Genomic DNA, 26,447 nt, shown 5'->3' on the forward strand with positions numbered 1-26,447 from the left:
CCTTAAACTCAGAATCTTTTGAAACTCAATCAAGATGAAATAGAAAACCTGAATAATCCTATAACCATTAAAGAAACTGAACTGGTAATTTGAAAGCTTTAAAGGAAATGTCTAGCCACAGATTTCACTAGAAATCTCTATTCACTTATAAACTAAAAATCCTCAGCAAAATATTAGCAAATCAAATCCAGCAGCGCTTTAAAAAACTATACACCCTGACCAAATGCAATTTATTCTAGGTATGCAAGATTGATTCAGCATTTGAAAACAATCAGTAATCCAGCATAATCAACAGACTAGAGCAAAAAAAAAAATCCACATGAATGTACCAATTGATACAGAAAAAAGAAACACGTGACAAAATCCAACACCCATAGAGATAGATATTCTCAGCAAACACATAATAGTGTAAAATTTCCTCATCTGATAAAGGCACCTACAAAAATTTACAGCTAACATCATACTTAATGGTTAAAAGGATGAAATCTTTCCCTCTACAATGGGAATAAGGAAAGCATATCACACCAACCACTTTATTTAGTGTAGTATTATGAAAATAAAAGGTATACATATTGAAGAAATAAAACTGTCCCTATTCGCAGATGATGTGACTATGTATATAGAAAATCCCAAATAATCTATGAGAACAAAACACAAAATAACCAGATTCTGAAGGAGTGAGTTCAGCAAAGTTACACAATACAAAATCAACACACAAAAAACCCTCAATCACATTTCTATTTAAGAACACACAAACCAAAATTTAAAACATAGTAACATTTATAATCACTTCAAAGAAAATTATAAATACTCAGGGACAAATCCAACAAAACATGTACAGGATTTGTATCCTGAGAATTACTAATTGCTGATAAAATACATTAGAGAAGGCCTAACTAAATGGAGAAACATACCATATTCATAGATTGCAAGACACAAATAGTAAAGATGCCAGGTCTTCCCAAATTGGTCGTAGGTTTAATGTAATTCCAATTACAACAAGCAAGAGTTTTGTAGACATAAACTACCTTATTCTAAAATTTACAGGGCAAGGCATGACGATTGCAACAGTTAAAACAATTTCAAAAATAATAATAATAAAGTGGGAGAAACCACTCTACGAGATGTTAAAGCTTATTAAATAGCTAGTGGTCACCACAGCACTGGTCGGAGAACAGACACAAAGATCAGCAGAATAGCTAAGGAACTCAGAAAGAGACCCACACAACTATGACTAAATGTTTTTTTTAAAGATGCAAAAACACCTCACTGGAGGAAGGACAGACTTTTCAACAAATGGTGATAGAGCAACTGAACTCTTAGGCATTTATCTCAGAGAAATAAACACTTATGATCACATAAAGGCTTGCAAAAATGCTCACAGCAGTTTTATTTGTAATAGCCAAAAATGGAAACAACTCAAATATCCTTCATACCCTTCAATTGGTAAATGGTTAAACATACTGATATATCTGTACTGTGGAATACTACTCAGAAATAAAAAGGAATGAATTATTGATCATGCAACAGCTTGGGTGGATCTTAAGAAAGTTAGTTACGCTGAGCAGTAAAAAGCCAATTCTCAAATATTACATGCTACATGATTTCATTTATATACCATTCTTGAAGAAAACTACAGACATGGGTAACAAATCAGGGATTAGGAACTTGGGGAGAATGGGGGTAGCTGAGACTATAAAAGGGTAGCACAAGGGATCCTCTATCTTGATTGTGGTGGTGGTCACATAAATCTACACATGTGATAAAGCTCTATGTAACTAAATGCATGCACCACACATACATGAGTGCATGTACAACTGTTGAAATATGAATAAGGTTGATCGACTATATCCATGTCAGTTTGTGATACTGTATAACAGTTATGCAAGGTGTCACCATTGGGAAAAATCAGATGAAGGGTATACGGGAGTCTCTATTATTCCATATAACAGCATGTAAATACATAATCGATCTCAAAATAAAAAGTTACAACGGAATGATCCATACATGAAGATCATAACTTTCTGAACTGAAACTTGACAACTCAGTTTACAAGTCATCAGTCATTTATCTACACAATACCTATATTAGGCACTGTGCTAGGTGACAGAGATTCAGAGTGAAAAAAGCAGTCATGGACCTTGTCTTCATGAACCTCAGATTGGGAAACAGGAAAATAGTGCCATGTATGAAAAGGGGCATTGTGCTTTTGGTCATACATGGGAGAACTGGATTAAAATTTCTAAGGAGTAAAGTAATGTCTAGAGTGCTAAATGCTCATTAAAATTATTATGAACACTACTGGACAAAATGGAAAATTTTTATAAAGAACACTACATATAAGATCATATATTCATTAATGTGTGATAATTAATGACAACATATTTTTATATGAATAAACTTTTATTGAATTTTAGATAATTAGAAAGAATAAAGAAATGCAAGATAAATGCTTTCTAAACAACATCTGATAGTACCTTTTCTTTCATGGTATTTTCACTCTGCTTTATAAAAAGTATAGACATTCATTTATTTAAATTTTTACAAAGCCAAGAACCATCACATGGAGAAAATAAGTAATGCTAATGTAAATTCAGCATTCCATCAATATAGAAATGGCTGCAGTGGTTAGGTTCTGAGTGTAGCCCTCCCAGAAAACAGTGAACGCAGCAGCTGCAGGTTTCCATTTATCCAAATAGGTCTGAAAATCAGGAAGCCACTCCCTATGACGACTATGCTTGCAGGAGAAGAGGGCAAAAGGCATAGTGCAAAGAGGGAGTGAGAGACAACATTGGGGAAAAAATGATGCTCTTACGGAACCACGAGATCGGCCTCATAAATAATTCAGAGAACGGTTCTGGGGAAGAAATCATTTCTGTGTTGCTTAAAGTGTGATTAAGGCAAGATAGTCCCCGACACAAGTATGCCCAGATCCACAGCGAAAACCAGTGGGGAGTCCGTAAATTATCTGGTGAACTCCAAGGCCAGCCAAGCCAGGTCATTAATCACACAAGGAGTCTCTTTACAGTGGTGTAAAAACGCATTCGGGCAAAACTACAACCCTGAGCTGTGACAAATACAGGGCGGACCCTCCCAAGGGCATACCTGAAGGCATCCCTTTTGTCTCAATCTTACCTCTTTTGCAAAAATAATTACTTTGAAAACAACAGCAGAAAACTCCTGACCTCCCTGTAACGACCTACTAACCTCGACTTGTCAAACAAGGAGAAAGTTCTCCACCTCGGTGCACAAGGCATCAGGCGCTGCCCTCATTAAGAGTAAGCCGGTGTGAGCGCAGGGAGCCCTGGCCAGCCCCGCCCGGAGCCTGCCAGACACAGCCCAGCTCCCTCTCCCTGTGAGGGGCCTCCTGAAGCTCTCAACAAACCTGGTCACGGAACGTGCTATTAACAGTAGTCTTTTCTCTCCTAGCCCTATGCCTCTCAAGTCTTTAAAAAAAATAGTTTTCTTTTAAAAAAATACTTTTCCAGTTAATAATGAACAGCAACTGTCATGGACCTGGAACAGACCCTAGAAAAACAGACAGGCAAGAATCTGTCAGTATAGCAATATTCCAAATATGAAATTCATGGTTCAGGAAGGGACAAATAAATAAATATGAAGGGACTTCTCAGAGAAGTTTCTTTTGTTTTTCCCCCCTTTTCTTGCTGAATGTTGTGTAAAAACTTTTTATTCTGTGATATAAGAGCCAGCCCTGGTGGGACCAGCATTAACCATTCATGGCATTAAGCCCTCTAGATAAAGAGGAACGGTGATGATCTCAGGGTTGCTCATTATTTTTTCTAAAGACAACTATCTTTTTAAAATAATTTCATCATTTAAACTTCACCTGGCACTTTAATCTCTTGAAAAATTATTCAGTTAGGCATGAACTAAAGGACAAGCCCATCTGGACTGCAGTTGGGTTGTAAGTGCTATTCAGCTCTTATATCTTTTTCCTTGGCTTGGCACATCTTTGAGACCCAGGTTTTCTGGATAGAATCCTAGGAGATCTATGGTGGGGAAACAAGTCTTCAAGATGGAGAATTCCAGTTCATTCCACAAAACTCACTGGCCAGGTAATGGCATTGCCTTTTCCTCCGAGCTTTTTATTAATCCTTACAAAGAAAAGTGTTTCGTCCCCAGCACTTGCTCACCCCACCCTCCCCCCTGCATGAAGCATTCCACTGATTCTTCCCTGAATACTTTGTCCACTCAGGTCCTATACCAGGGACCCGGCCCGACTCTGGGCTGGCACCATGACAGGGATAGCACCAATTCGCTCCAGCGTCGCTTGGCTGACGGTATATGAGTGTGGGTGTTGAGGCCGAGGTTTCCTGCTGACCGAGCCATTGCTCCTGGACACAACCTGCGGGGGTGACCCTCTGCTGGCTGTCACTACTAGAGTCTTATGTGGAGCTGGGACCAGGTGGTTCCCATTAGCATAGATGGACGGGATACTGGCATTGCCTGAGTGGAGCAAGTCACTGAAGTGGGTGAATGACTCTGCGTTTCTGTGAACTTTTGGATTGTTGCTCCAGTATCGACTGTTGTACGTATTGGAAGAGGTCAATGTGTTGTTCTCTGAGGAGGATATCTCGGTGTGAAATGCTTTGGCAGAAGAACATTTAGGTGGAAGATCATCCTCCCTGAAGAGGAACAAAAATAAAGTTGTCGTTAGCATTTACTTGAGTTTTAACCCCCCTCCTGCCCAGGACTCTTTCTTCTTATGTTAAGGCCAGTATGTCTGTGAAATACAAATTCTCAGGACAAACCACACTATCACGAAAGCAAACACTTTCGTCCTGGTGGCTTCGGCTTTGCCATTTATTCCCTTTGAGACAATCCTCAGGAAAAATTTGAGGTTTCTCAATCTCCAAGGGTAGAAAGGTAATATCAAATCTCTTAAAGATTATACTTTCCAGTATAGCTGGGAAAAGTGTGTGTATATGTGTGTGTGCATCTGCATGTGTACAAATTTGGTTTTGCTCTAAATGCAAAATAGCCCATGAGGAAATCCACTGAGCTTGTTGCTATAAAACTGCTAGGAAACCAAGCTATGGGTGTGGGGAGTTTCAAAAAACGGTTAGAGTTGGCCTGATTTTATTGCACTTTGGAGTTTGAGAATCATTGTGGTATGCCGATAAGTGATTTTCCTCAGTGATCTGACGCTGGGATGAACTAGCCCCGCATACAATCCAAACCCCTAAGAACTGAAAGAGGCTAAGAGAAGTTACTAACTTACCTTAAGATGTTAACTAATTAATTTAACATTTATTGAGTACCAGGCATTCTACTAGATGTTTCATGAAAAAAATACACGGCTCCTATACCCCAGAAGCCTATGGCAAAATGGGAGTGACATTCAATGCAAGAACACCTTCAAGTCTGAAATGCTGGATGAGGGACTAAAGTAAACATCTGTGAGGAGGTGATGCTTGACTAGTCTTGAATCAGACCAAAGAATTTACCAGAGAGATGGATGAAAAGGGAAGGAGTTTGGTCCAGGAAGAGGGTAGAGGCTTGAGCAAAGACTCTGAGGTGTGAGAGAATACAGAACAGACTGGAACACCAGTGATCATGGAAGTGGTGAGAGAGGACTGGGGACGCAGGGGGGTCGGGTCCTGAAGGGCTGTGTTCGTCACAGTAAGTAGACCAGCGTCATTAAAGCATTTTCTACAAGGAAGGATACAATGGGGTGCAGTGTGAGACTGGGTTCAAAATGCCACGTCCCCACACTATGCCAGGAGTCACCCTTCTTTAAAGATGGTTTTCACATTGTTTTCTAAAGTTGTTCATATCGTTGACTGAACTGTCTCTCACACCAAGCCGTTTACAGTGCTTTGGCCTAACTGTACACATGTACAGGTATACTCTTGTGATGCTCCTTCAAGCTTGTATTAAAAATGCCAATGTCAAACACATTTTCTTTTTTTTCTCATGTTTACTTATTTTGAGAGACAGAGAGAGAGCACACAGGCAGGAGAGGGGCAGGGAGAGAGGGAGAGACAGAGTCCCTCAGCTCAGAGCCTGACATGGGGCTAAATCTCATAAACTGTGAAATCATGACCTGAGCTGAAATCAAGAGTCTGGACTGAGCCACCCAGGTGTCCATCAAACACATTTTCCAAACTAACTTTTCTACTGTCACAGCCACCTAACCCTTTCTATCTTGGAGATATAGGAGGTGAGGGAATTCTTCACTGTGCCTTCCTAGTTGGGCACATGTTACACCCTCTTCCTCTCTCATCATAGAGTTAAAAAAAAAAAAAACCTGAGTAGTGTCATAAGGAAAACTGATGTAACAAACAAGAAAATATTACTTGGTCATGTTAACTGTCTTGGCCATCAGTTATAGGATTAGCAAAGAAATCTTAGCTTCCGAAATTAATAGACATACAGACACTGGCCATGTAGGACAAATTATCAGACACACAAACCTTATTTCATTAGGAATTTCTTCCTCCTCCTCCTCTTTATTTTTGCTTCTCCAGTAAAAGAATGCCCCTAAAATTAGTGCAATGCAAAAAATGGTAATAACTGCACCAGTGCCAATGGCTCCCGCTATTAGTCCAATGCTCCTGGGCTGGGCTGCAAAATATATTTAAGGTAGATTTAAAGAACAAAGAGAGAGATAAAGAGAGAGAAAAAGAAATAGCATATACTCATGCACCTTTATAAACATAAAAGTTCACTACAGAATCTTCTTGAAGTGTACATAACTGCCTCAAGTATTACATCCATACAAAGTGAAACCTCAGTTGACGTTCTGTATCCTCGGTGGCTAGAACTAATGCACGGTCGGCTCACAAACACTTGCTGAATGAATGAACATCACAGGACTTACCACTTTGGCAGAGCAACACCCACAGCAGAACAGGCAACAGACGCTCGCCTGCCTGATGCGCCCAAAGGAACTCAGGCAGTCAGCGGGCTATCACCCCTGCCCAACCCCATCACTACGTTTTGTAACTGGAATTCAAATATCCCAGAATTCTCATCTGAAGACAACATTTCTGCACTGCTTATTTGTGACCTGGCCACCTGACAGTTAAGCAGATGTAAAGGGATTAGGAGAAAATATAAAAAGGTCTTGTTGTGGCCATAAGATTGTTGTAAGTTTTTATAATGTCTACAGCACTATGCAATCACTTGAAGACAAGTGACTCACTTGATTCTAAGACATTCTGCCGTAAAGAAGATGTCCAGTTGCTGAGGCAGAAAAGTATACTAATACATTTATAAAATACATCAATAATGAATAAACCCAAAAAGTATTTCTACTTAATATTCAAACCACCTAAAAACAATTAAGACAAACTCTTCATTTCTGGTTTAACAAAGATCTTGGTGTTCCAGTCAGACAGCAGATGTCAGAATTTTATATACTTACGTGAAATAACCTGGAGATCTAAAAGGCAGGTACTGGTTCCAATGGCATTAGAAGCCACACACTGGTACAAGCCTGAAGACAGAGCACTGATGTTCCGGATGGTGACTGTCCCCTGGACCTGGTCTGTCACAAATATCATAATCAAGTGAGCAGTTAGGGGAAAAAGATAAGAAAACCAAAGAAATCAGAAGACTATAAAAATAAACACTGAAGAGCTACCATAGCATTTTCTGAAGAGATTTTTTTTTTTTTTTGGTTCATGAAAATACTAAAATCACATCGCATTAAAGACCTGGAATTATGAAGGACTGTCCTAAATAAGGGCAATCTTACACCTTAATGTGTAACACTAAATGTGCGTGGTCTTCCCTGAGGAAACAGTGGCTCATGCCTATCCTAGAAAACTTATGATCAGTAACACCAAATTTTAATTCTGAGGAAATGCAACAATATAAAGAGGGAGTTAAACTCATTGCATTAATGCCACTTTATACTTGATGGAGCAAATATTCACTCTGTGCTCAAGGGTGTAGACTGTGACTTCCAACAGCTATTATAACTATGTAGGTCTAGATCCTCCACAAAGCAGACACCAAGAAAACCCAAAGGTTTAGTGGAAGAAATTCTGGTAAAGAAAGTGGAAAGGAAGCTGGAGAAGGTGGGGGAGCTTCCGACTGCAATGCAGGTCTGGCCTTTGAGAAGGGGAGAAAGAAGGATGGAGGGCCAAACAAGGGGCATCTCAGATCACAGCACAGTGTTATGGAAGTTTCCATCAGGCTGACGGGGAGGCCCTGCACTAAGGTCACCAGTTAAAGGAGTCCCACACCTCACAGGAAGAGCCCTTTGTTTGTAGGCCCACTGTGCCCAGTTACTGGCTGGGAGCAGCCCAGGCAGAACGTGGTCTGAGTGCAGAACAGTGGTGGGTCCTGGAGGAAGCACCTTGTGCTGTCAGTCTATTGTGTCCACACAGCAGGAGATGAGCAGTGCATTTGCAAGACCACCACACTGATATCACCAAGAAATATCTCAGTAGTTCACATTTATTAATTCATCAACATTAGCATTGATTATTCTTTGTAAATTATAGTAATAATAAAAACTAAAGTTAATAGTTGTTATTACTATGTGCCAAGCATTGGTTAAGCTTTTATATGTACTATCTTGACCCTATGAGGCATTATTATTAATCCCAACAGGTAAGGAGACTGAGGCTTTAAGTGAGTAATAAGGTTACTCAGCTAATCACACAGAATTTGAATTAGATGGGGGCTGTCTAAGCTCTGGGCTTCACGGTCTCCTTTAGGCAGAACATAACACGTCCATTCATCTCAACCCATCAAAATAACTGCAAATTTAGGAATAAGTAGAAAGCATCCAATGGCACATTTCTGGCACAAAGTTGCTCCTAGGGCAACATTTGGAGCTACCTCTACCCTGGGCTACTGTTACATGAAACTCAACATTATCTTGTTTGTGCTGGCAATCCTCATTTCTATCTAGATCAAAGGCAGAAGCAGAGAAGAAAGGTCAGCAAAAGCAGACCTAACCATGGCACACATGCATTTATTGGTTAAGTCATTTAATAAGTAACTAATTACTGAGCACTTTCCTGGAATTAACCTAAAAAAATAAGCGAAGGAAAGGACTTTTTTTAGATTTTGTTTTTGTGTTTTAATGGGAACATTTGAAGAGTCAAATCCACATTATATAGATACCTTACTTGTGAAGAATCTGGACATCTGAACTGCATTACACACACCAAGTCAATGTATTTGGTGGTTACCTGGTTTCCACTTGTGTATTATATCCTTTTCCTTAAACACAAACAAACAAATAACTCTGAGGGCTACCAACGTGTAAGAGCCCGTCAGCAAATTCACTCAATACTTGAGTCTGTCTGGGAGGAAACTGCTTTCTCCTCCTGTGTATTCTACTTGATTTCCCAGGCCTTCATTTAATGCCCCTCCTATGTGCTCTTCGTCACCATGTACTCATTCTCTAGTGCTGGCACTTAACCCCATTTGTTGTCATGTCTTGCCTATTTGTCTCATTAAAAGAAGGGGCTGGCTTTGTCTTACTCATAATTGCATCATCATCCTTAGAAATCATCCGGCACCCAAGAAGGTGCTCCGTAAATACCTTTCCTTCAGTGTCCGCTGTGCACTGCATGCACTGTGCTAAGAGTTTTATATGTGTACCATTGAAGTGTCTAAATCCTAAGTTTGTTGCAGAGAATAAAATGATGGTCACCAGAGGAAGGTGGGGGGATGGATGGAACAGGTGAAGGGGTGCGGGAGTACACCTGCCATGTCGAGAGCCCTGAGTAATGTATGAAATTGTTGAATCACCATATTGTACAGCTGAAACTAATATATAACACTGATAGTTAACTATACTGTAATTCAAATTTAAAAACTAAAAAAAAATCCTAGGTTTTGTATTCCCTAGTTTTCAACAACAAAAAAGCTCAGAGAAGCTATGCAAGTTGCCCAAGATTCCACAGTCCAGAAAAAGCAGCAATCTATAAAATCAGGTCTACCTGATGCATGTCCAAAGTGCATAGGCACCATACATATACTTGGTTTTCTAGTAAGGCATTTTAAACCACAGTAATCTATATGGTGCAGCTATAGGATACTTCCTGACAATGCAATGTTCCATTGCTGCTAGTATGAAACTAAGCCATCTGCCTAACTCCATCTTCAATACGTTACCAGATGTCACAATGCAAGAAAACCATAATCTCTGGGCAACTAGTCTCATAATTCCACACACTGTGGTACTGTTTTCTGAAGCCCTGAAATTCTAGGAATTTGATCAGCTCACACAAAACCAGTAATTTTGTTGACATTTTCATAGAGATAATTTGGGAAGCTTTTCACATCTGCTCTAAGCAGCATTCTGGCATGTAGAAAGAGGTAAACTTTAAAGATTCTTGCTTTACAAGGTTATTTTTAAGAGGTGAAGTCACTGTTCTTCCTTTTATCTCCATAAGCACAGACACCAAAAGCAGACTGATAGAAGAAAGCATCCTTAACTGAGGCTGACATCTCACACTAGAGCTCACTCGGAATGTAATCCGGGAAGGAGGCAGGTCGATAAGAGAGGATTAGCCAGAAGCAGGACAGGGCTGTTTGTGTAGTCAAGGCAAGGAGACAGGGGCCCACCAGGCTGCTTCCGGCCACACGCACAGGGCTCTTTCTCAAGTGACAAGGACTAACTCCCCAATGCAATCTGTCACTTCATGTGGCCTGCTCTGGTGCAGAAGTAATTTGTAGAACTGAACTTAGGAAACAAATATTCTTATGATCTTTCTTTCACAAATAGGTGAAGTTCAACTGTGTGGAACCACAGTTTGGAAAGCACACAGGACATCCCAGCCCACTGTGTCAGTTCACAGCCACACCAGGTCCCACACAAACCATGCAGCTGGACAAAGATGTCCGTTTCCATGTCCATCCTTTCTCCTAAGGCCCAGCACCGTTTCCCTGACTGGTGCTTAGCCAGTGCACCATCTCCCAGGCAGTCATGTGAGATCATGTCCTGTGCCAAAGTCGGACACTTAACCAACGGAGCCACCCAGGCACCCCTTAAAAAAATTTTTTTAAAACCATATGTTCTTTCTAATAATCTTGATTTTTGTTTCATGTCAAATTTCCCAAATAGAGAAAATTTTATTTCATTTTTGTGTCGATGTTGGTTGAATTAAGGTGTGGATGGAGAAGGAACAGAGAAAGAATCTGTCCCAATCAAGAGAATATCCAAAGTCCCTTCAAGGCATACATTAGGATACATGCTGCTTCGTATTAGCTCATTTTTTTAACTTGATGAAAATATTTTGTGTCTGCTCTGCTTTGGCTTTGTGATTGAAATAGATATTCCTTTTGCCAATTCAGATTTTAAATTCATTTCTCATTTCATGTCCATGTATTTCCACACCAACATTCCCATCTTTTCTTTGCATTTCTGCTTTTGAAGTACTTACAAAGAACTGAAGTCTACAGCAAATATTCAAACACTGGAAAACAATGATGAATATTCCTGGGCAATATGTGAATAATGTAATATTTGGAACCCCCAGTATTTAAAACATTGTATAAAATCACACATTAAAAAATTACCAAGCTAAGGACTTCTCTTGCTTTTAAAACTTGTTATTTCCCAGAATACCACTTACACAACAATTGTATAAAATATACTATGTATATAAACTTACTAATATTTATATGCAAGAATGACTCACCATTAGCAACAGACTGGGGCACACACACACACACACACACACACACACACAGCGTGGCAACTGCTACAAGCAGGATGGGTTAGATCGTGACTGCTTCCCTCCTACACACTTCTGTCCAAGTTCCCAGACATGTTGACTCTGAGTGTTCTTGCTTTTAATTGGATATCAGTGGATTCTTTTGAATCAATATGTCTCTCTGTTGACTAGTAAAATTTAATTCTCAAAGGAGAATGATACTGATAATGTTACCTGTTATCATTCTTTCAGTCCTAGGTCTCAGAGGACTATTAACTCACTCACTACCCTCCTTAAGCAAATATCCCCAAGTATTGCTTCTCTGAGTTACTACAGTTGTTATTCATTCACTGGGCCTAAGACAGAAATCTAAGTAAACTCTGACTCTTCTCTGAGTCCCAACAAGTAACCAAGCCCCCTGCCTTATTGATTTTTGTCTTCTGTCTCTCTTGAATCCCATTCTCCCTCTATCCCAGCTCCATCCCCATCACAAGGGTCTTAGTTCTGGCCCTCTATGTTTTTAAAATATTTATTTATTTATTTTGAGGTGAGGAGAAGTAGAGAAAAAAAGAGAGCGAGAATCCCAAGCAGGCTCTGTGCTGACAGCACATGACAGCACCCATGTGGGGCTCAATCCTAAGAACTGTGAGATCATGACCTGAGATTAAATCAAGAGTTGGATGCTTAACTGACTGGAGTCACCCAGACCCCCTCTTCATTTCTTGATGGAGCTATTCTCAAAGTCTTCCACCTACAACCAGGCTATCAATTTCCTATCCTGACTGCCGAAGTTGTTTCTAAAATGCAGATCTGAGGTGCCTGGGTGTCTCAGTCAGTTGGGCGTCTGGTTCTTAATTTTGGCACAGGTCATGGTCTAACCATCATGGGATCCAGCCCTGCACAGGGCTCAATGCTGAGCATGGAACCTGCTTGGGATTCTCTCTCTCCTTCTCTCTGCCTCTCCCCCACTCGTGGGTGTGCACGTCCCTGTCTCTCTAAATGAAACAAACATGAAAGAAAATAGAATAAAATGCAGATCTGGATATGCTCCCTTGCTCTATAAATGCCTGGAAGTACCCACAGTCTCAAAAACAACATCCAGGGGCACCTGGGTGGCTCAGTTGGTTAAGCCTCTGACTTCGGCTCAGGTCATGATCTCATGGTTTGTGGGTTTGAGCCCTGCATCAGGCTCTGTGCTGACAGAGCCTGGAGCCTGCTTCAGATTCTGTGTCTCCCTCTCTCTCTGCCCCTCCCCCACTCATGCTCTGTTTCTCTCTGTCTCAATAATAAATATAAAAACAATTTTTTAAAAAAACCCAACATCCAAATTCCTTAAATGCTATATGATACCTTGCACGATCTGGAGCTGAACTTTCCAAGCTCCTCTCTCACCAAACCCTCATGAATCTTTATGTTGGCTTCATAGCTTTTCTCATTTAAGAGCATCAAACTTTTACACTTGGAAGATTTTACATGCATAGCTCCCTCTATTAATAATATCCCCTTTTACCTGGTAAAACTTCTACTCAGCCTTTAAGATCCTTTTCTGTTTGGAAAACTCTTTCCCTACAGAGTTCTTCCTTGACTCTTCAGGGAGAGTAAATGTGAACAGGAAACTTTTTTACAGCATTCAACATGCAGTACTACAATTACCTCTCTAGATCTGACTTCCCCCTTACACAGCGAGCCATAGAATAAAGACATATCTCTATGTTTGTATCTCTACCTTCCCAGGTACCCCCCATAAGTAGCTGCACAAACAAGGACTGTGTCAGTGTGTGTTCACACACACACACACACATACACACATTTTAAAAATGGATGAACTGTATAAACAAATGAATACAGTAGTGACAACTGCTAGCATTTAATTTTTAAACAAGAGGATGTACTGAACATTTCATGGAACTGGCTGATGTCTGAGGGCAAAAAGAAAGAGGAAAACTTTGCCTTTTGTCAGAACAACAGCTTGAAAAAGAAGGAATAAGCACCAATTTATTCAGCAACTGAAGTAGTTGAAAACTTTTTTACTTCCCATGAAAGAATTATGGAAAACACTCATTGGGACGGGAATCGGTGACGGCAATTCAAGGAGAATCAAGATTCCTGAGGCTTCAAATGCGGTAAAAGAATGGGAGTGTTGTCTATTCGGACTCTGGGCCAACCTGGCATCCTATGTAGTCCTGGCAACATGACTCCAGGGATGTTTAAGACCCTCTCCTGCTCCAGCTATGAGCTCCATTCTAAGTGCTGCAGAGTTCTTAAGCAAGCAGCAGGCAGGAGAGTTAATCACCTCTCTTCACTGTTTAAATTATGAATGGATGAAGACAGCAAAGGACTCCTCAGTAGCAATGAAGGAAAAAATGCATGATTTATTAAAAAACACTGAAACCCCCCCACAACCGTGAAATAATCAATCAAAGGTATGGAGAAAGGGTATAAGAAAAAGATTGGTGAATAAAAAACATAAAATATATAGAAGTTATTCTAACCACATCCATTATCACAATTAATGTAAATGGATTCAATCAATCAAAGAACAAAGGCTCTCAGATTGCAGACTGAAAACTGAATTAAACCCAGACATATGCCACTTACCAATAATACACCTAAAACATAAAAACATGGAAACCTGAAAGTAAATGAACCGTAAAATAGAAACATACCAGCAAGAATTAATCAAAGCAAGCTACTGTAGGGATTTTAATAATAACCAAAATAAGGCAAAAATGCATATTGGGGCACCTGGATAGCCCAGTCAGTTAAGCATTCGACTCCTGATTTCAGCTCAGGTCATGATCTCACAGTTTGTAAACTAAAGCCCCGCGTCGAGCTCTGTGCTAATGGTGCAGAGCCTGCTTGAGATTCTTTCTCTCTCTGCCCACACACCCTCTCAAAATAAACAAACTTAAAAATTTTTTGAATGCATATAACTTAGTGAGATAGAAAACACCCTGTAAGCACCTAATTGACAGAGGCTGAGGATAGGTTAAAAAATTAGCATAATTGCAAGAACAAATTGAGAAATCACAATCCTACCCTGTGATTTTTAAACACATCTCTCTCATAAAATAATAAATGAAACAGATAAGATTTTGGCAAAGATATATAACATTTGAACCAAGTTTCATGTTATATATACAGCCATAACTCATTTTGTTGTACATCACAGATAACTGCATTTTTTAATGAATTAATGGTCTATGGAAACCTTGGGTTTAACAACTCTATCAGCACCATTCTCCAAGACCAACTGTTCACTTTGTGTCTCTATGTCACATTTTGATAATTCTCACAATATTTCAAACTTTTTCATTATTACTACATTGGTTATGGTGATCCTGGATGTTACTGTAATTGTTTAGGGGTGCCACGAAGTGCACCCAGATAAGACAGCGAACTTACTGAATAAATGTTATGTGTGTGTCAAATGCTCCAATGATTGGCCATTCTCCCATCTCTCTCCCTGACCCCAGGTCTCCTTATTTCCTGAGACACAACAATACTGAACTTAGGTTAAGTAGTAGCCCTTCAGTGGCCTCTAAGTGTTCAAGTAAAAGAAAGAGTCCTATATCTCTCTCTGAATCAAAAGCTAGAAATGATTATGTTGGGTGAGGAAGGCATGTTGAAAGCTTAGATAGGTCAAAAGTTAGGCCTCTTGCACCAAACAGTTAGGCAAGCTCTGAGTGAAAGGGAAAACTCCTAAGGGAAATTAAAAGTGCTATTCCAGTGAACACATGATTCATAAGAAAGCGAAACAGCTTTACTGCTGATACAGAGACTGTCTGAGTGCTCTGGATAGAAGATCAAATCAGCCACAACATTCCCTTAAGCCAAAGCCCAATCCAGAGCAAGGCCTTAACTCTCTTCAGTTCTATGAAGGCCAGACAGGTGAGGAAGCTGCAGAAGAAAAGTTGGAAGCCGGCAGGAGTTGTTGGTTCATGAGGTTTAAGGAAAGAAGCATCTCCATAACGTAAAAGTGCAAGGTGGCGCAGCAAGTGCTGATGTGGAAACTGCAGTCATCTGGAAGATCTAGCTAGGATAATTAATAAATGTGGCCATGCTAAGCAACAGGTTCTCAATGTAGTCAAAATGTCCTTCTCATGGAAGAAGGCGCCATCTAGAACTTTCATAACTAGAGAGAAGTCAATGCCTGGCTTCAAAGCTTCAAAGGACAGGCTGACCTTCTTGTTAGGGGCAAAGGCGGCAGGTGATTTTAAGCTGAAGCCAGTGCTCATTTACCATTCTGAAAATCCTTGGGCCCTTTGGAATTATGCTATATCTATCCTACCTGTGCTCTATAAATGAAACAACAAAGCTGAATGACAGCACATCTGTTTACAACACGGTTTACTGAATATTTTAAGCCCACCGTTGAGACCCACTGCTCAGAAAAAAAAGATTCCTTTCAAAATATCACAGCTCACTGACAATGCGCCTGGTCACCCAAGAGCTCTGATGGAGATGGCCAACATGGCAAATGTTGTTTGTGTGCCTGCTAACACAATATTCATTCTGCTGCCTATGGGTAGAGTAGTCATTTTGACTTTCAAGTCTTATTATTTAAGAAATACATTTCATTAGGCTACTGTTGCCCTCGGTAGACCCTCACCAGTCATCAGCCATCAACATCGAGCCAAGATCTTCCACCAGCAAAAAGAGTGTAACTCAGTGAGAGCTCAGAAGATGGTTAGTATGTCTTAGAAATAAAGTACTTTTACTTTAGTTACTTATTTTTAAAATATAATTTATCATCAAGTTAGCTAACATACAGTGTATACAGTAGACTCTTAGCTTTGGGGGATAAAGTACTTTTAAATTAAGGCACATAACATCATTTTTTAAAGACACAATGCTATTGCACACTTGACAGACTACAGTGTATTATAAACATGAATTTTAAATTCACCAGGAATCCAAAAAATTCACTTGACTAACTTTACCATGCTATTCACTTTATTGTGACGGTCTGCAGCAGCACCACAGTATGTGTGAGGCGTGCCTGTGCCTCTACCCCAGCACCGAAACTGGGCGGCATAGCTCTTAGCGTCCTCTGCCTTGTTTGCTCTACTCCAAAAACACTGACCCCTTTGCTGCTGATCCAAAACTCCAGGCACGCTCCAGCCTCAGGGTCTTCGGATGGCTGTTCTCTCTGCCTGGAATGCACTCTAGCCACTGTATTGATATAGCTCGTTCCTTCATCATTTTTACATTCTTAGGCTATTATCCAATCCACGACACTTACCCTAAGCACTTTATTCAACACTGCAGCTCCTTCCACCCCAACAAATCCATTTTACCCTCATTTATGTTGTCCCCACAGAAGGTATCACCTGGGAATAAACTACAATTTACTGATTTGTTATATTCAATCTCTACCCACTAGAAAGTAAGTTCTATCAAGGGAGAAACATTTCTTTTCTGTTCTCTGCTGCATCTCCAGGACCTAGAACAGTGTCTAGAACTGAGTAGGTACCCAACATACATTTGCTGAATGAATAAATGAAGAACTAAGATATCAGTATGCAAAAGAACAGATGAAACCAAAAGCTTGGTTTAACAAGATTGATCCAAAAATAAAAAATGAAAAGCGTAAATCATTAATAATGAAAAGGGGTATATAACAGTTTTTAAATACACAAAAGAATAAGACAATGATAATATAAACCCTAGTATTTATTAAGTGCTTATTCATGCCAAATGATGTTCTAAAAGTTTTACATGTGTTTTCATTTAATTTTATTCCATCCCTGTGAGGCAATTACCATTATTGTGTCCATTTTACATGTAGGAAAACTAAGGCACAAAGTCACATAACCAGTCATCCCTGCAGCCAGGATTCCAAACCACATCCCCTGACTCCAGAATCTGCACTCTTATATATACTCTCCTGTTTCCATATAGAAGTACTATGAATAATTTACTATGTATAAAGTCAGATGAAAAAAGATGTTTCCTAGAAATACAGAGAAGGTATAGAAAATCTAAATAAACTTACACCATTAGAAAAATTCAATCAGTAGTCAAAAGTCTACCAACAAAACAGCAGGGCAAAGCTTTTATAGACAAATTCTACAAAGTTATCAAATAATCCCCATCTTATTCATACTATTTCAGAGAATAGAAAAAGAGGGAAAACTGCCTAACTTGTTTTACGAGACCCTTATGTAATCTGCTACTAAAATTGAACCAGGCCAATGGAAAACAGAATAATAATTATACAAAATTCTCTCACTTATGATCGCAAATGCAAAAATAATTCTATTAACATGTTAGCATACCAAATGGAGCAATTTATTAAAAATAATCACAATCAGAGATGCCTGGGTGGCTCAGTCGGTTAAGTGTCTGATTTCAGCTCAGGCCATGATCACACACTTGGTGGGTCTGAGCCCCACATTGCACATTGGTCTCTGTGCTGACAACTCAGAGCCTGGAATCTGCTTCAGATTCAGTGTCTCCCTCTCTCTCTCTCTCTCCCCATCCCCTGCTCACTCTCTCTCTCCCTCTGCTTTTCAAAAATAAATAAACGTTAAAAAAAAGTTTTTAAATAATCACAATCACATAGACCTTATTCCAGAAATGAAAGAATATTTAAGGTTAGGAAATACATTAATGTAACTGACTTATTTGCATTTGGGGCCAGACAGTTCTTTATTGCAGGGGCTGTTCCTGTTCACTGTGGGATGTTTACCAACACCCCTAGCCTCTACTCACTAGCTGCCAGTAGCAGCTGTGACAACCAAATAAAAATGTCTCCAGACTTTGCCAACTGAAGCTGTCCGAGCTGAGAACCACTGACGCAGGGGCTGGGGAACTGGGACCCAGGCCCAGACACTTACTGGAACACAGGCCAGTTGTACAGACCTGAGAGGCACAGACCAAACTAAGTACTTCATATTTCCTTAATACATTCCATTTCACTCAGTGGATTATATATTTATTTTAATGTACAAACTGTCCCAGATGTGACCAGAAGGAGCTCCTTCAAACTAGCCCCTACATACAAGGAAAGTTCTAATCACCAAATATTATGCCCTTGTCACTAATTTGACCTCAGGAATACCCTCCCTTGTGTCAAATATTCTTCTCTCAGAGAATGCATCTTGAGTTTATATTAAGCAACTGCAAATATATTAATAAAGTGTTTTTTAAAATCTAAGTTATTTGGTGGCGGGGTGGCTTAGTCAGTTAAGCATCCAATTTTGGCTTAACTTGATCTCAAAGTTTGTGAGTTCGAGCCCCACACTGGGCTGTCAGTGCAGAACCCACAACAGATCCTCTGTTCCCTTTTCTCTCTGCCCCTCTCCTGCTCATGTTCTCTCTCAAAAATAAGCAAATGTAAAAAAAATTTTTAATCTAAGTTATTTGGGGATTATATGCTATTTGAGATCTATTTCATTAATATCAGTACCAAGAGTCAAATTTAAATAAAAAATCTGATTCATTTAGTGTGCTTATTATGATAAATGAAGTTATTCAAATTAATTCTGATAATGAATCCTGAGTTTGAATTACAAAAGACAAACATTTTCATCTGTAACATTCAAAATCACTTTTATAAAGTACTAAAAAATATTTAAGTTACACAAAAGACACCAAAAAATTGGACTAATACACACTTACTCAAAGACAAATAGGTGTGGAAGGCTCTTTCTATAGGTACTTCTTAACTTACGTACAAGCAACCACTTCTAAGCATTCAGTTGTAATTCCAAACTCAACCCAATATTTCACAAAAATGTTTTAAATATAAATCATAGAATTTTCATGCTGATACAGAGAATCTTGGAAATGACATTGTTTAATTCCCCTATTTAAAAAAAAAAAAAAAAAGGCAACACAGGCCCAAAAAGGTAAACTGTCACTGAAATAGTTACTGGAAAGTCTGGAATTTAAATATGGCTTTCAGAATTTCAACACAAGAGCGAGTTTAAACGTGCCACTTACATGTAAATAGTGAGATTAACACATTAGTCCATCAAAAAAGCTATTTAGCCCACAGTGTGGCTGTAACATTTAGCAATTCAGCAATCCACAGGGAACAACAGTATTGCAGTAATCATTATCACAGTAACCCAAAAGTTATTATGCCCTGTCACTGAGAAGTTTTTTTACATAATTAATTTTGGCCTAAATAAATTAAAAGATGATAGGAAGGTCCATTAATATTTCTGTCAGGATTCTTACAGGCTCTTAAAGGTCGGGTGGCCCTGGCGCTGTACCTTGCCTAAGTTTACCACCCAAGTTAGGACCTTCCGTCTCCATGACAGCCATGTACTACCAATGGCGGCATACCCTAGGCATAACTCAGCTTGCCTGGGGCCTCTTCATTAACTGCCAGCTCTTTAACGTAAGATTTGTATACTTGCCTTGAGAACGCTACAAGAGTATACAGGCTAGAGCCCCAAGTACACAAGAAAAATACTGTATTACAGATGATGCAACTCTCAAGGCTGCTAAATTTTCTTTTCTTGAAATAGAAGAGTTTATATATAACTCTGTAATTTTCTCTCATTTTATTTTATAAGTTCTCCTCAAATTTTCAAGCGTGTTCCCTTTACTATCAAATTTAAATAGAGCTGGATTTACATGTAGAACATCATTGATGGTACTCATGCTTCCTCCATCTTTACCTGTCTGGTGTGATCAACTCCTGGTTCTCCCATGATCTGAGCTGAGGCCTTTTCCTGTTCTCTTTCCCATCTTCTTCCTCTAATTAGACTTGACGCTGAAAACAGGATGATTGACCCTCTCATGATCATGCTGATGTTTCTCATACTAAAATAGGCAGTTGTGCCTCAAGAAGGAAGTGGATTCTCAGTTATAAACTTCAAGGATCGCCTTACAGCTAACACTATAAAGAAGCCACCATTTAGCTATTTTAAATCTTCATTGTAATGGAACAGAATTTCCATAGATAGTTGCCACTGGATGAGATACATAACGGCAGCATATGAGAAAGGAAATGTTTCATTCTCTTTAAAGTTGAAAACGCAAAATGATCCAGAGAGCTTTTTCAGCAGTTACAAATATAGCGTGTTAGTTTTCAACATCTATTAAAGTTAATTATTTCATCGAGTCTAAGAATTTGAATTTTGCATGGTACCTAATGAAATGGGTAAAGCAACAGCGTACATACCCTGAGTGGCTGTTGGAGGTAGTTTGAGGGTATTGTCTAACTTCTCCCAAAGGTAAGTTGGCCGAGGGATGCCTTCCTCTGAGCTACAGAGCAGGATGACATCGCTGCCGATATCCTGGGATCCTTGGATTTGGCAGTGAGGGGCAGAAGGGGGAACTACAACAGGAAGAGTAAGGAATAAAGTACGTATTTACTATGAGCCAGCTGCTGATGGAGGAGACATCAACATTCAGTGCACTGGAACCTCATATAACAACGTTTGTAGAACACACACCAGAAGAGTCCCTCATGACGCCAGAGGCTAGTTAGGTCCTGCTCAGGTGCAGGACCCACAGCTTCAGCTGGCAGGGCACAAACATGGAAAAGGGGCTACACCCTTTCATTATACTCTCAAGGAATCTTCTGCTCTTCGTTTTACATTCCTTCCTCTAAAGAAGAATGTTGAAGGTCCTTCAGGCACACAGACTGCCTTTAGAAACATGAGTGAGCACACCCATGTTCACAGCAGCATTATTCACAAGAGCTGAAGGATGGAAACAGCCCAGGTACCCATGAATGGATGAACAGATAAACAAAATGTGGTATATACATACTAGGAAATATTATTCAGCCTTGAAAAGGAAGGGAATTCTGACGCCTGCTATAGCGTGGATGAGCCTTGAGAACATTACACTAAGTGAAATAAGCCAGTCATAAAAAGACAAATAATAAATTCTACCTATGCAAGGTACCTCGAGTAATTAAACTGATAGAAAGTAGAAAAGTGATTGCCAGTGGCTGGGAGGAGAAGGAAATGTTGTTTAATGAGCACAGAGTTTTAGTTCCACAAGATAAAAAAGTTCTGGAGAGTGGCCGCACCGCAATGTGAATGTACTTATCCCTACAGAACTGGACACTTACACACTGGCTCATGTGGTAAGTTTTATGTTATCTGTTTTTTACCACAATTAAATTTTTTCATTACTGAAAGAAGCCACTTTCAGAAAAGATACTTCAAGGACGAGCAACCACTGGCTCTACGAGCTACTATCTGGATAAAATGACCTTTACGAGATTCTTCATTACTTTACAAACAAAAACCAGACTTACTTTATGCTGAATTCTGCCTTATGGTAGGAGAAGTTAGAGTCAGGTTCAAGTGTTCAATTGTGTCTACTACTTGATCAGAATGCAACGGACATTTTATAATAATTAAGACAATTAAGGACACAAAAGGCACAAAATAAAAAATTGTGAAAGAAGAGCACTAAAGGGCTTTTTAGTAAGAATGCAAGCAAATAAAAACATAAACTAAGCCCACGGCTTCGAGTCTCATGTTGGGGAATGTAGGAGGTGAAGTTTGAATCCAGTGATGGTGTACTTGTAATGCTAGTGAGTTTTTGAAAAATGTGTTCAACCTCTCAGAAAGGAATGAACGAATGCATAAAAGGTAAGTGCAGTAGACAGAGAAGCCAGGAGAGGAAGGGGTGGGAGAAGAGAGAACCACAAAAGGGTATAAGGTAGGAAAAGTAAAAAATCTCAGAGAACCCTACTTGCTGTGATGAGGTAAACTACTCTCCTCAATTACTGCCTTTGACATTGCTACCACGATGCTATAAAGGAAGCCCAAAATAATTCTTTGAAGGTAGTGTTAACTATAAGATAAATTAAAGGCTTTTTTTCTTCTTTTAAAAATTGAAGAAATTAACTTATATAATGTCGGAAGACAGTCACCTAACTTATAGGTATAAACAGAACAACACTGAAACTCCATTAGTACTCTCCATGTGGTACTTGAGTATTTTTAAATCTCTGTATTTAATAAAAATCTCTGCATAATTAAAAATTACACAATTTTGAATACACTATGGTATTTCTAAGATAGAAATCTCCAACCTAGTCCTTAGTTTTCTTATTTTGCTTGAAGACTAGGAAAACAAGGCATCAAGGCTCTAGCATATTCTCACCTGAAGAAGGAAAATGGCAAAAAGCCCCAACAGTAGTATCCTCAAGTACCTCAATAATGGAAGGGAAAAGGAAGGGCAAGAATTTGCCAAGGAAGAAGGGAGGAGATTCTGAGATGTAAACAGGGTGAAGGACAGTCAAGAGCATCAGCCTCCTCCATGTACCTCCTAGGTCTCCCGGAATGAACTGAGCTTCACTGCATTTAGGAGGCAGTGTTTTACTTTAGAGGCAGCAGAAGTGAGACATTAAACATGTTTACAATGGACTTAATTTAGTATGAGGTAGTCTAAAAATACCGTATAATGGAAAAAGTACCAGTATGAGACAAAACATTGTCTATGCCACCTTGAAAAAGGTCCTAAAACTATATGATCTCAGTATTAAGATCAAATCGATCATATGATTTATCCTGCAGACAAGGATGTTTTTGAGAGTGAAAGGATATACTACTGAAATTATGCCAGGACATAAGGTGTAAGCTGGGAACTGTGGTGAGCCTACTCAATTTATGTAGAAATGAAGTAGTCATTTTTCCTCACATGTGCTGAAACTTCTGCTTTGTACAAAAAATAAATGATTCTTGATAATGTGCTCTCAACAATAAGTCCTAACCTGTAAAACACTGAAGAAAAGTGAGAGGCCATTTATGATGGTGGTTTTTTACCATCTTTCTCCACCTTCAGAACAAATCATTTAAGAAGCTTTAAGGAGCCACCAGAAGTGGTGAAAGGGATGGGAAGACTACGTGTGAAAAGCACAGAGATGTGGAGTCCAGACAGAGCAGAGAGGAGAGGAGTCAGGAAAAGGATGCTAGCAGACTAAAAGTGTAGAAGCATGGTCAGAAGTAAACATGCTCAAGTAGAGTCATAGCATAAAGAAAGCCAAGATGCCTGGAACATCCTGTCACTCACCTAAAACTGTGAGACCGGTGACCCCAATGTTTCTGCCCCCTCTATCTGGAAGGTTGTTGACCAGACACTGGTAGGTGCCTGTATCTGACAGCTGAGTGTTATTAATGAAGATAGAGACGTTGGTGGCCGGCATAGTGGCTGTAAATCCTACCCTACCATGGAACCGGGGAGCACCATCGAACATCTGTCCACCCTGGTACAGAATGACCTGAAAAAGAAAGTAAAATGAATAAATTGGCCACTACATTCCCTTCTAGACACATAACATATAACAGTAACTATCCGGTAGATTGTAGACTCCACTAAACATTGGAAAACTTTCTCGTCTTAGAGTTGTCACCAACTCTTTACTACAGCACCAGTGCATAGGTGTATTTGGAGATTCTAAATTCTCAAATATCAAATTAGAGTAACACTGCTTTCTTCTCTAACTCATCAGAATATAGAAAATGTTTTTACTTACTATCAGTCCATAAATATTTTTATTCAAATACTTCCAAAATAAAAAGTTTAAAAAATTAGCACTGCGATTCTCATGCTTATCAGGTCACAAGATGACAGTTACAACCTGAATATAAATCAGTCATAAGAGGAAGAAGAGTTGCAGATCCATGATTGCTATTCTTATGTCAATTTTCATTATCAAAGTTAACTATTCAGGGGAGAAGACTCAATGCTGCTGCAAAATGCCTCGTGGGCTGAGAATGAGAAACTTGCTTCTATTTCAGTTCTATCTGTAAATGTTTGGGTAACTACACTCAAGTCTTTCTTTGCTTCCTAAAATGATAAGGTTGAACAAAATGATCTCAAAGGCTCAGTCTAATTAATTCTAAAAATTCCATGGTTTGAAGAAACAAAAGAAGCTTCTAAATATACATATTTGAATTCATATCAGAAAACTTAGCTTATCAAGTATTTTTCGGTAGTAAGAAACGTACTGAAGCAGAAAAGCTTCGTAACAGTAACAAATTATCTTTGGGAATAAATGTGTAATTGTGGTTACAATTCATTAATTTTCTGAGCATTATTTTCTACAATTGGGTAATACAAATTATGGGTCTTTTACCTGTAATTGACAGTTTATTAGGTAGTAGCTTCTATTTTTGTGTACTTTAATTTATTTGAGACTCTTTGAGGCTGGCTACTATGCCTGGCTGTATTTATTTTAAAACACTTGTGGAATTAGACAAATAAATCAAGCTACTATCTAATGATACTTCCTTAACATTATCACTGTCTCTAAAATGTGCTCTCATCCACCTGTTCTACTGTCAGTCCCTTCCTGTCAAAGCATACTTTATTTTTTCTGTCTTGGTATTTCCTATCAGCAACACCTTTTGACAAAATTCCAGGTTCCTACATAAAATTCTCAGAGGGATTCCCCTGACATCTGTTAGTTTAAAAAAAAAAAAGAAGTCTCTTAAAAAGAGGATAGTCTCTTCTGATAGTTGACTACTAACACAGGAGTAGGATTTAAAACAGCAGAGGCACAATGAACGTGCCATCTTATCCTAGAAATAAAATATGTACTCAGGATGCTTTCCTACCCGCCTCTTCTGAAAAGATTAACATTTGAGAGGTAGCGTGGAGTGGAAAAGAACTACCTGCTCAGGTTGGTTAGCATTGGAGAGAGGAATGACCATCCAAATGACATTGAGGTTAATGAGGGCAGCACTGGTAGTGAAGGTACAGGGCAGGACTGCCGTCTGGCCCCGGGCCACTTGGATACTCCCAGGGCTCTCAGAGACTTCCAGGGAAGCTGCAACACCTGCAAAGGAAAGAACAGGAAGGTTATGTGCTCATCCTTTCCTGACAGACCAAACCTCATCAGAAAAACGTTTGTATGCTTTACATTATCAGACTGACATAATAGTCTTACTAAACAACTTCTAACCAGTCACTGACTTGAAATAATAAAAAACAGTTCATCCCTTTATCTCTTAGAAACCACAAATGAAAAATATTAGCAGCTACTTTATTTTGTAAGACACTATCAGATATTTGGCCAGATTGAAATACATGGAAGACACTGACTGATAGGGTTCGAACAAAACTTGCAATGGTGAGGAGGGATGAGAAATAAACTGATTTTTTAAAGAGGATCAATAATCGCATACTTAAAATTAAATGCTTACATATTAATCTAACAAAATATGTACAAGATCTAAACACTAATAACTATAAGATGCTAATGAAGGAAATCAAATAAGAACAAAAACTGGACAGACATGCAATGTTCATGGATCAGAAGAGTCTATTCTCTCTAAACTGACCTATAGATTCAGAACAATCCCGATTCAAATCCCCATAGGCTTTTTGTAGCTACTGAAAAACTAATTCCAGCACACATAAAAAGGCAAAGAACTAGAATAGCCAAAATAATAGTGAAAAGTAAGGACAGATTTGGAGAATTCACTCTATCTGATTTCAAAAGTTGCTACAGAGTTATAATAATCAAGACACTGTGGTACTAGCATAAGGACAGAACACCAGATAAACGGCACAGGATTTAGAGTTCTGAAATAAACATATATATGTATAGTAAAAGGCTTTCACCAAAGGTATAAAACAATTAAATAGGGGGAGGGGAGTCTTTTCAATAAATGGGTGTTGGAACAATTAGACATTAATATGCAAAAAATTAACTCAGACCCTTATCTCACAGCATACACAAAAATCAACTCAAAATGTATCACAAATCTAAAAGTAATAGCTAACTCTATAAAACATCTAGAAATAAACATAGGAGAAAATCTGTTACTGCGAGTTAGTCAAAGGTCTTAGATATGTCACCAGAACCAT

The 26,447-nt window shown here is 39.1% G+C and overlaps 1 protein-coding gene across 3 annotated transcripts in view; it reads right to left on the bottom strand.

Annotated features, from left to right (window-relative positions):
* Positions 1 to 2,384: 2,384 nt before the first annotated feature.
* The window catches only part of IGSF11 (immunoglobulin superfamily member 11), a 117,831-nt gene continuing 93,768 nt past the window's right edge, over positions 2,385 to 26,447 (bottom strand). The window contains exons 2-7 of one of the 3 annotated variants that reach the window (XM_029939360.1): positions 25,250 to 25,413; positions 23,646 to 23,853; positions 20,791 to 20,946; positions 7,391 to 7,513; positions 6,438 to 6,504; positions 2,385 to 4,646 (exon numbers count right to left, since the gene is read on the bottom strand). In XM_029939360.1, coding sequence (XP_029795220.1) covers positions 4,220 to 4,646; positions 6,438 to 6,504; positions 7,391 to 7,513; positions 20,791 to 20,946; positions 23,646 to 23,853; positions 25,250 to 25,288 — 1,020 coding nt within the window. In that variant the 5' untranslated portion in view covers positions 25,289 to 25,413 and the 3' untranslated portion in view covers positions 2,385 to 4,219. Of the gene's footprint in view, positions 4,647 to 6,437; positions 6,589 to 7,390; positions 7,514 to 20,790; positions 20,947 to 23,645; positions 23,854 to 25,249; positions 25,414 to 26,447 lie in introns of all 3 variants that reach the window. The other 2 variants (XM_029939359.1, XM_029939361.1) reach the window with 2 other exon arrangements.

This window comes from Suricata suricatta, chromosome 5 (assembly GCF_006229205.1).
Source record: "Suricata suricatta isolate VVHF042 chromosome 5, meerkat_22Aug2017_6uvM2_HiC, whole genome shotgun sequence".
Lineage (NCBI taxonomy): Eukaryota > Metazoa > Chordata > Mammalia > Carnivora > Herpestidae > Suricata > Suricata suricatta.